At 29.5% G+C, this 11,186-nt stretch overlaps 2 protein-coding genes across 2 annotated transcripts; one reads left to right on the forward strand and one right to left on the reverse strand.

Moving 5' to 3' along the window:
- Window positions 1-1,147: 1,147 nt before the first annotated feature.
- Window positions 1,148-1,795, forward strand: LOC130444544 (uncharacterized). The gene is made up of 2 exons (XM_056779739.1): window positions 1,148-1,356; window positions 1,512-1,795. The coding sequence occupies exons 1-2, from the start codon at window positions 1,216-1,218 to the stop codon at window positions 1,722-1,724; spliced, it is 354 nt and encodes a 117-aa protein (XP_056635717.1). The 5' UTR covers window positions 1,148-1,215; the 3' UTR covers window positions 1,725-1,795.
- Window positions 1,796-3,371: 1,576 nt separating this feature from the next.
- Window positions 3,372-11,162, reverse strand: LOC130444543 (cathepsin L). The gene is made up of 7 exons (XM_056779738.1): window positions 10,926-11,162; window positions 10,588-10,688; window positions 6,501-6,630; window positions 5,597-5,820; window positions 4,278-4,463; window positions 3,989-4,160; window positions 3,372-3,908 (listed from the first exon to the last, which is right to left on the reverse strand). Exons 2-7 carry the CDS (start codon window positions 10,678-10,680, stop codon window positions 3,700-3,702), a joined length of 1,014 nt encoding a protein of 337 aa, XP_056635716.1. The 5' UTR covers window positions 10,681-10,688; window positions 10,926-11,162; the 3' UTR covers window positions 3,372-3,699.
- Between the last annotated feature and the right edge of the window lie 24 nt (window positions 11,163-11,186).

Consider the following 11,186-nt stretch of genomic DNA (forward strand, 5'->3'; position numbering starts at 1 on the left):
TCGATCGATTGCTGAATCTGTTTCTATAACTCATGGTATATGTATATCATTTGGAAAGTGTACTGTTCTAAGTGCAATTGTATGAATTTTGATGAATAATACATTAAGTTCTTTATCAAAGAATTCCCGTTTGGACACAGTTGTACTAGACCAGATTTAAAAGCCTTTAAAAATGATAAAAAAATAAAGGAAAAGGAGAGGAATAAGAATAAGAAGAAAAAGAAAAATAATTTAGGATGATTTGACGTCGAGAAGGGGAAGGGGGTGAGTTTTTGAGGGTAAAAAACAGTTTATCTCGATTTCCGGCAAAACTACAACTTCTATGGAAAAAAGCCAAATAGCAAAGCTGTAGATAATATATATATCTTCAACTTTTGCTCTCACATAACCTAAAAATTTATGTGAAAAATTGAAAGATCCACAATTTTTATTATTATTTTTATCTTTTACAAAAAACATGTTTTTTTCTTGAAATTTAGTGAAAACTCAAATTATGTCCCATATACACTGAAATATTGAATTTGAAATATTAATTTTTTCACCTTATTTTGACTTAATATCGAAAAAGTACCCATCAAATTACCATTTTTTTTAAAGTTGAAGAATTTTTTCTTCACAGAAATCTCTTCTTTTCTGATGTTGTTAACAAATATTACCATCACCATGGTAAATTTTCACAGAAAAGGCCATAATAAAACGAAAAAGAGCTGACATCCGAAATGTTTTCAATCATTATGTACAATTTTTGGTTATTTACTAAAATTTTACACTAGAATTACTCATATTTATCAATTTAACATGGAATCTCACGCTTTTCGTGTAATTAGAGTCTGAAATTTCAAATGTACAAATACGGAAACACATTATGTATTTGGGAATGAAAATTTGGTTTCAAAATTTGCACAGAAATGTTAAAGGTTAATACATATTATTATACCTTCTGACGATGCTTTCACTTTTAATTATGAATGCGGTGAATGTCAGAAAAATGTTAACTACAGATTGGAAGTTCATTCGTCTTATTTGTTAGTTCTATTAAATAATTACTTCACTTTTTCAATTCTGTAATATTGGTTGCCTGAAGAAAAGGGGGTATTATTGTCGATCACTCCAATTTACAAAACGGCAACTATGCATAAAATGACAGCTAACATGTGAGAAGCAGATCAGATTTGTCAAGCTAAATAGTTTTTAGGTTAACTTATTGAAACCAATATGTCTTCTGGTTTCGATTTATCTCCTTCGGAGCGTCAAATAGCCGAACAAAGGGCTCTTAGACGAAACGAATTGAGACAACAATTTTTAAAATTGAAATCCAATCCTTTTATACAAGCAAAAGGGGAAGGTGGGACAGTTGTAAGTGTATTTAAGTATATGAAATGACACTGTTATGTCATCCAATCAGTCAATTTTATATTATTGAACAGTCTTGTATTTGTAATTGGATGAGCTAACTTGTTGAATATTTTTCTATTATTTTTCATACACTATTTAGTATATATAATTTTCAGTTTGATCCTGCATTTTTAAAATACCAAGCTTTACAAGTAAGTGGCTTTGAATATTTTAAACCATCTGGGAAAAACGCAGTTACTGGATTATTTTTCATGGTGATACCAATGGCAGGTCTTTTTTATGCAATGTATACTAGCAAAAATGCACAAGAAGCAAGATACAGAAGAGGTGAAGTAGCATACAAAGATCGCGATTTCAAATTTATTTAAGCACTAAACTTTTCCTTCACTGTAGGATTTACGTTGTAGTAATTTTATTTGTTAATATATGCTTAAGTTTACTTATGATCTAGTATGTATTGATTAGGGATGGAAATTTCATTTGTCATATCACCTTTTCTACCCTTTATTGGGTTTTCACTTAATTAACTATTTCCTAATATTCCATGAAACATATAGTAAAGTAATTTAATTCTAACCCATTTTGAAAAAGTTTTATTACAGAATTTTTAATTCTTCTTTGGTATTGCATTTTGTTTCTATTTTTTTTCAATTCATCAGGTGAAATAAGGTCCACGTACTATGACCTCCATAAATTAAATAAAGTATTTTAATGAAAACTGATTGTACTAATATAAAAGTAACATTTTCGTAAGAAAAAAAGCAAAAATATGTTATAACTTATTTCATTTCTATATTCAGTCACTTTTTTTCTTTTGGAACATCCTATACATTTTCAGATTCATAGATGTTCCTTCGTGTTGTTAATAAAATTCGTTTTTGGACTGGAAATAGTTTTGATCCATACATATTTTTATTAATTGTAAATATTCTTAGATTACATCAGCTCTGCAGGATCGACACACTGGGAAATAATAATCAACTTACATGGAGAGAGATTTAAATTTCCTCGTCTCCCATTTTAGGATTCTTCACTTTGTTAATAAATTTTAGAGAATTTTTCACTGAATGTTGCTTTTCCAGGGTTGTGAATTTTCGGAATGCAATGGAGCTTTGACAATGTTGGGTTACTGGGAAAAAAACTGCTACGTACAAGTATATTTTCACTGTTTAATTCACTTCCCACTTAATATCAAAAGATAATAAAGAGAAGATTTTTATTGAGGATGTATCTGTACTCAAAAGATATGAAAAAAAAGTAGGATAAGTTAATGAACCTTTATAGGTTTAATAAAGAAAAAAAATGTTGTAGTAGTGTAAACCTTGTGTTCAGTATGAATATCACCAACAGTTCCAAAAATTCAAATCTAGTTAAATCTTCCTATTGATCACCGAAATAATGCTCATGATGGCTATAACTATTTAAGTTCAATTTTGCATTTTTCTATATTACCAGGAAGAGTATATCTTACAGGAAATGAGGGCTATCCCGTTAGAATTTGTTACTGGACAATATATAATGAAACATTTTGACAGCTATAATTCAAGATCTTATTCACCAGTCGCGCCAACTGGTAAGCATAAAAATGGTAGCCCTTATTGAGTTTTTAGTAAAACTCATCAGTAAAAATGAAAAGTTTATTTTCAACTACAAAGTGGCACAGCCGGTCTTAAGATTAAACAACTACAAAATACTACTATTCATATGATCTTAAAATACATCACAAAAGTAAAATATATAAAAATTCATATTAACTTAATCCTCTACCACATAAAAATCCATATATAGTCAACAAGTTCTAATATGGTGTTCACTTTATATTGTACAAGCAATAACTATATGGTGTATGGTAGACTTTTCAATTGTTACGTTGACAAAACGAAAATATTTTGTGATGCCTTTTGTCTAACGTCAGTGTAGAAAATGCATGGTTTTCTCATATTACAATGACAAACGAAACTTTATCGGCATTTCATGATTAAAAATTTTTTTTTTATTTTGTACGTTATTCTTCATACGAACCCATATATGTCTGAACTTTTTTTATTTAAAATTTGTTTGGGCGCATACGAAACAAACCATTTACGACCTTTGTTTTTTTCTCAGTTTATGTAAGTAAATCTTTTCCATTATTGTAGTAAATTTTGTCCCCAAATAAAACTTGAACAACAATCAAATATTTTTTACATTTTTCTCAAATTCATGCAGTAGAGGGTTAAATTTATTCATAGAGAATGTAATAAATGAAGTATATGGAGAGATAATATCAAAAAATAGACATTTTCATAAAGAAAAAGTTTACAAAAAAATTGAGAGCAGAAGAGATTTTTCTTATATAAATAATTATACAACAGGGTAACTTGCTTGTGTAGCAATACCACAAGCATTATTCTTATTCCTTGCCATTTTGATGTAACCATCTAATCCCCAAGATGGACCCCACGAGTTCTTTACAATCCAGTAATCGATTCCACTTTTGGTAGTTCCATAACCAACAACAAGTACACCATGATCTAACATTTCTGAGCTACAGTCAGGATCAGAATAAACACCTGTAACGTAATATAAAAGTAAATACCAATAATGTAATATCTAAAATAAATCATAGGTTTCATAATAAAAATTTACTAACCATCTCGGTATAAATGGAAAGTGTCGCGACTGGCGTCAATGGCAACAGAAATAGGACCTACTGTTGCTACAGCTGCTTTTAGAGATTCTTCATCACCTGATGGAATATCAACATAACCCTTATCTGTGGCACCTACAAATTTGGGTTGGTAGTGGCATTTCTCATCTTCAGCCTAAAAGAAATTTTGAAAAATAAAATTTATAAGCAGACAAACCAATTCTAGAACAACAATATCAATGTTCATGGCATCAAAAGAGTAAATTTTATTTAACTAAAATAAAACACACACCTTGTATGGGTATGAAGCTTCAGTATCAATACCTCTGTTGGCTTTAATATAACGGAAAGCATTGTCCATAAGTCCACCGTTACAACCATTGTTGCCATATTTTCCTGAACAATCTACCAAGTTTTGTTCAGATAAAGATACCAATTTACCAGTATTTCTAAAATGTTGTCCTTCAAGAGATCCGGTCTAAAAAAAAAACAATTTTATCACTCGTAAACTTATCAAGTGATGTATTTTGTACAATATAACAGATACTGATATTTACTCAGCTCTATCTTTTTTTGTATTGTCACTAGTTTTGGAGTCATCAAGCATTATAAATTGTAATTTTGAATGTGTGAATGCACAAAATTGACAACTTATTCACACATATCTAAGACAAAACACCTACATTCAACTGTAATTTATAAAATTAATTGTTTAGACTGCAATAACAGTTACATTGGGATGACTAAACAGTATTTGGAATCCAAAATATACCAGCTTGAATATGATTGACGAGAACATAACAACAAAAAAGATAAAACAGCTCTGGCCCAACATCATTTCACCAATGGTCACAATTTTAATTTTGATGATGTAAAAATTCTGGATAAAGAACCTAAATATACAAAAAGAACCATAAGCGAACTGATATACATAAAACTGAATGAATAAAAGATCGAAACGTTGGCATTTTAAAAAACTCTTGGACAGTTTTTTTTATTTTGTGTCCTCAGCCCGCAGCACCATTCGAAATTACATACTGGGAAGGTCAATAATATTGACAATGACATTATAAACTGTTTTGATGACTCTGACTTGACACAAAATGGAAAGTTCAAGTTGTACAACTCAACGAATTCCAGACTATTAAAAGACCTTGTATTTGTTTACATAATGCTTTTAAATACTAAAATCCTATTGGACAAAAAACTAAAAATAATATGTATGGTCGTTAGTCACAGTTGATACGTTAATGGAATTTCAAGTGTCTAAGGAACACTTTAGTCAATTAACTATGATGTGAGTCCCCTTTAGGATTGTGTACCATAATTCTTAATGAATACAATTATACTAAGTTGGGCATCGAAATTTATGATTTGCTTTGTATCAACCAACCAGATGATTAACAGATCCTAATGGATCCCATCAGGAGATGAGTCAATTTACAGACAAGAGGTTATATATCTGTCTGGATTACATGTGTGCAATGTTTTTAAAATTAAATAGGAAATGATTATATCAAAGCAGGAGCCAGTGATCATTATATAAGATTTGATTATATAAGTATAGAAATGAGTTCAGTATTGATAACTTTGATTGTATTATATACTTACAGCACTGAAACTCCAACAAGATCCACATTGGCCTTGATCCTTAACATTGGTTACTGCTCCTAGTTCTCTCCAATCAATACTATCGGGTAATTTTACATTAGCTGGAGGTATGAAAGTGATGGAATCTTCCATATCTTGTCCCCTTAATAAATTTTTAGTTTTATTGAAACCATTTACTACTTGGACGAATTCGTGGTGGAGCATATCAGCATATTTGTTCAAACCTATAACATAAAATTAATACTCAATTTTTTTATACATTCAAGACAAATGTAAAAGGTCACAGTTTGTTTTGAGAAGTTTGAGACTAAGTAAAACCAGAGTTGTTCAAATTGAATAGCAATAATATGAGAAAAAAATTAATAGATTCAGAAAAGTTTAAGATTATATGCAAACAATAAACGAACATATTTGCCAAAGAAACTATTTATGAAGATATTAACATCATATTTGAGAATTATTAAAAATAGGAACATGAAACAAGGTGGTCATCAGTGGATGTGAAAGCAACAATGGATCTCATGTTTGATAAGTTTACAGAATAACAATAAAGGTAGTAATGGAATACATAAAGACAATAAAGGATCATGTTGATTGAATAATATATTGGGAAAATAAACCTATTGAAGCAGATGTTGAGACAAGGATCAACAAGAGGAAGTAGAAACAAATGCAAAACTTTTTATCCATTCTATAATATATTGAGCTATAAAATAATTATGAAGCACAATAAAGAAACAGACTGAATTGCATGAAAAGACAGAAAGAGAACAATCCGTACATTGAATGCAGCATAATATGTTTATTTTCCATCTAGAATTTTTTTGTATGAGCTAGTTTCATCTTGTTTTCATTTTAACATCTATTGTTTATAATATAAATTCAACAAAAAAAAACTATTTACCAAGTTTGTAGTCAACAAGTCCCATGGCGTAGAGTTTATTATGCTTGGCAATTTTGTGTGAATTCTCCATGAAAATTTTTAATCGGAATTTTTCTTCTGTAGCACTGTTATAAGTCTTTTGGTGAGTTGCCTACAATAATAGATTATGATTTAATCCTCAATTCATATGAATGTGTGTATAAGTACTGTAATCAATTTTGATTGCAAAAAGTCAAAAGCATTGAATCAATTTAAAATAAAATCCAAATTTCAAAACTCGAGGGTTTGTCTATTATACAAATATGATTGGATGTAAGAAATAGAATATTTAAAACACGGACTAATTTCCAACAACTTTAAGTACAGCAGCTGGGGGGTCCCGTAGCCGTTTCATATTCCACTCTGTTTTAGAGCGTTTTCATATTTTTTTTTGAGTGGAATCGATTTTTTGAGGGTCCTAGCCCAAATCTGGTCGAGTAATTTGTTATAGACAATTTAATTGTTTAAAGCTATAACACATAAACAAAAAGGTCTCTACACAAAATTAACGTTTTTTCTCTCATCAATCATTACTTGGTTCCTAAATGACGTATAAATATTTAAAGCAGCTTATTTTAAACGTTAAAGTTTAAGCTTCAAAATGAGATGTAGTAGACCTTTTAAATATTATCTGTTAAAAAGTTACATAAGTTTGATTGTACAAATTGTCATATGTATAATTTTGCATTAAATTGACCATAAGTTTTTAAATATTGATTTTTTGCCACAAAACTGTAGAGACCTTTATTGTAGATCTTCTTTTTTATTTGAAACTTTTTTTGTATATCTTTTTGTTTAAGAGTTATAGCTTTATAAAAAATTAAATTGTTTATAACAAACTACTGGACCAGATTCGGGCTCGGCACTCTCAAAAAATCAATTCTATGCATAAAAAAATAGGGAAACGCTCTAAAGCTGAGGGGAGAATGAAACGGCTACAGGACCCTCCATAGTTGCCGTACTATTAATAATGTTTTGACAATTTATATCAAGTACCTGTGAATAATATGACCTATTCATGCCATTTATTACTAATGACTAATGTAAGTTATGATTATTAAAAAAACAGTGATAATATATCTGAAATAAATCAATTTAACTCTATTATCAAGAATATAATTCCATGAAACATGAATCATATGTGACCATATACAAATTCAATCAAGTCAAACAAAACAACAATTAGGGTTATCTTAAAAAAACAAGTTTCAGATTCTGGGAATGCAAGCTAGTATAATTGTAATAAGCATCAAATATTTTTTCAGGAAGACAGCGGTTTTAATAGCAAAGGCATCAAAAATTTGTTATAATATGTTGCCAAGGTTATGAATTTAAAATATCTTTTTAATGTCAACTGTTTCAAATTACAAAGGCAGAAACTTATTGGGTTACTACACTGGTCAGATTACAAAAAAAATGATATTTTATAAAAGAGTAAAGGGTGTTGATGTAGTAATTATCAAAAAATTATTCAAATAATTTTTTCTTGGTATTAACGATTGGGATTTAATCTTTTGAAAAAACTAATGGTTGGTTTTTATACATAAGGTTTCAAGATAAAATTTTAGGGAGAGAGAGAATAATTTTTCAGACATAACCAAATATGAAAACAATCAAATAAACTTCATAGCAAATTTTATACCATACAATTTTTATGATAGGTGCATATAATATCCGCGACCGCAATGCATTTCGTGATGGCGCTGTCCACTTGGCACAAACATGGCACACACTCATACCTTCAATTCAAGAAGTGGGGCCATGTTGGTACCATATCCAGGGCCTTATGATTGCCAACTTTTCAAGAGCAAAACCCGTGAAACCATTATTGAAGTACTATTTCAACTCAGTATGTGATATTTTTTGCTATGTGTCTGCATCATAAGGTTCTGACATTGTTAACTTAAAGCCAATATTAAAGGTTAGCCTACTTTTTAGGGTTTATTGAACATGTACTAAAGAAATTTGTTATTGTCTTGTAAGTTTATTATTAAGGTCAACATTTTGCAATGAAAATCGACATTGAGTAAGTACATTTTTGTTTATAAGAGCTAAAACATACAACTTGCTAACTGCATGTTGGATGGTCTTGTTAACAATGAATGTACAGATCATAGAAAATCCGCCATCTACTGAGGATATCCTGCTTCAGCATATCAACAGAAATTCCAGTTGACTGGGGATGAAAATTTTTATTGTGGCAGCTCGACATGGCTTTGGAGAACTAGTCAAATAATATCTAAAACATTACTAAAATGCTACCACCCCAAGGTATTTGGTTCTTGAAGTATTTATAGTTGTGCTTTGCATGAACATTGTGGTAATTATAAGATTAAGATAATTTCTATAATACATATAATTTATTGATATAAAGCGACAATCCCTGCTTTATTTTCGATTTTCCTTCATGAACAATATTGTCCTGCACGCAGGCATTTCTGCAATATATCACTCTCCAAATATAGCGCTCCTGTATGTATCAGACTTTAGTTATCTCCTGATATACACTCAGACCCTTATTGGTCTAGTCTAGGTGTTCCAAAAAGAAAGAAGATCGTTGATTTTAAATGTCAGGCAAAGGTTCAATAATTTAAAATATTCAGTGAGCTACCACTAAAATGTAGACAACCCCATCTGACTGAAATATTGGCGTTAAGAATGTCAACTACCATTCAATGCAGAAACAAAGGGAATACAAAAATACTGGATACTAGATTGCAATACCACTACAATTATAGTTTTAAGAGTTATACCTCTGAAACATAGACAACCACCCACTCCATAGTCCAACATGTGGTAAAAGGGTAACATTTCTTTTAGAAATTGAATGTTTGATGTTGGAAAGCAAGTTAGTAATGGATAATCTATTAATATCATGAGTGTAACAGAATGGAAGATAATGCCAAAATGCTGTTTTTTACCTTTGTCTTTGAATATCTTATGAACAAAGGCAAGAATTTATGAGATATTTTGGATAATTTTTAAAACACCAAAATTGGAGTTAATTTGAAAATTCAGTTTATTACTTGCTATTTATATTTATGATGAAAGAAAAATCATGACTAAATAGAATATATTACTTTAGATTGTGAAAGAAATATAGAAGAGAAGATAAAATGGAATAAAATACAAAAAATAAAGACAGGAAAAAGGTCACGGAAATACATCGTTTTCCAATCCTATATTAAACAGGCCATACAAATAGCAACTAGTTTTGTTTTTACAAAAATCACCCTGAGAAATAAGTATCAGGGGCATTGAATATCTCAGTAGCTAGACTCAAATGCCAGATGATTTTCTTATGTCTCTTAATAATATTTTCCATATTTATAACAAACTATCAGAATTTATCATTTTCACTGAGTTTCTGGAATGTTTTGTCTCCATGTAGATAAAAACTACATTTTATTTTATTTACAAAGAAATGTACACTTGGAATTATATAAAATAAATAAAACTATCAATGATATGGGTCAAGCAAACATGACATTATCAAATTATTTATAGCCTCAATGGATAACCCCTGGTTATTTTGTGATAATTTCCAAATCCCAATGAAATCTCATGTTTATGAACTTAAAACATCTGTCATTAAATTTTAAATAGTTCTATGAGAAACAATAGATTTGAAACTTGGATGTACTAATTTTGTTTGGTAGTTAAAAAATGAAAAATTTTTTCATCTCTGTAATTATTGAGTGTTAAAGGAAAAAATCGTAATTTGTCAATCGATTTCAATATAGTTGAATCACTTCAGAATGGAGTAATGCCCTCTGAGACTTTGAATGACGGGGTATTACACCATACAGAAAAAATTCACCTAGAAATTTTTTAAAAATATATTAGAGGCATCCCGTATTGTTAAGAAAACAAATATTGAATTATTAGTATTTCCAAATAGTACTAGTGATGAAATTTTAACAAAATAAACAGTACTGATAGAAAAAATATTTTCTAGATAATAATATAAAATCAAGCAACAAAATTAAAGTTAAAATATTCAATAAATTGAATATCCAAATAGGTATATTTTTATTAATTCGTTTATACAAAAAAATAATATACTGACCTTGAAAGCTGTCCATTCTTCTTGAACCAGGTCAACAAAGGAAACAGCTTGGCTGCCCACAAAAATGGCAACAAGAAGTAGTAAAAGCTTCATTCTATATTCTGAAAAAATATACAATTATTACAAACTTTTTTAATGCAATAAATAATGAAAAATAAAAGAAACTTATTAAATTAAACTTAATAGTAGACAAAGAAAATTAACTAATCTAATTACTATTTACGAATGGTCAAACACACAATGGCGTTATTTGTTTTATCAAAATTTTATTAATCGATCGATAAAAAAATTTGTATAATATGTTCAAAAAGTGTTTTCCAAAAATATTGCAAGCTTACTTGTGAAAAGACTTTGAACGACTAATTTACAAACTGGAAGTTCTCTGTTTATGTCAGTCCTTCCCAGAAATCATAAACAAAGACGATCCACTTCCTTGTACACAGATAATAAATGTTATGGTAGGGAGTAAATCGACCAAGATTTATCCCTACCAAACACACATCAAATAGAATGAAACTATTAGTGCTGGCTAATACTACAGTTTCACATCTCAAATTGACAGAATGATGTTGATTAAACTGTGAAGCACTTCTTTAGAT

The sequence above is a fragment of the Diorhabda sublineata genome, chromosome 5 (assembly GCF_026230105.1).
Source record: "Diorhabda sublineata isolate icDioSubl1.1 chromosome 5, icDioSubl1.1, whole genome shotgun sequence".
Lineage (NCBI taxonomy): Eukaryota > Metazoa > Arthropoda > Insecta > Coleoptera > Chrysomelidae > Diorhabda > Diorhabda sublineata.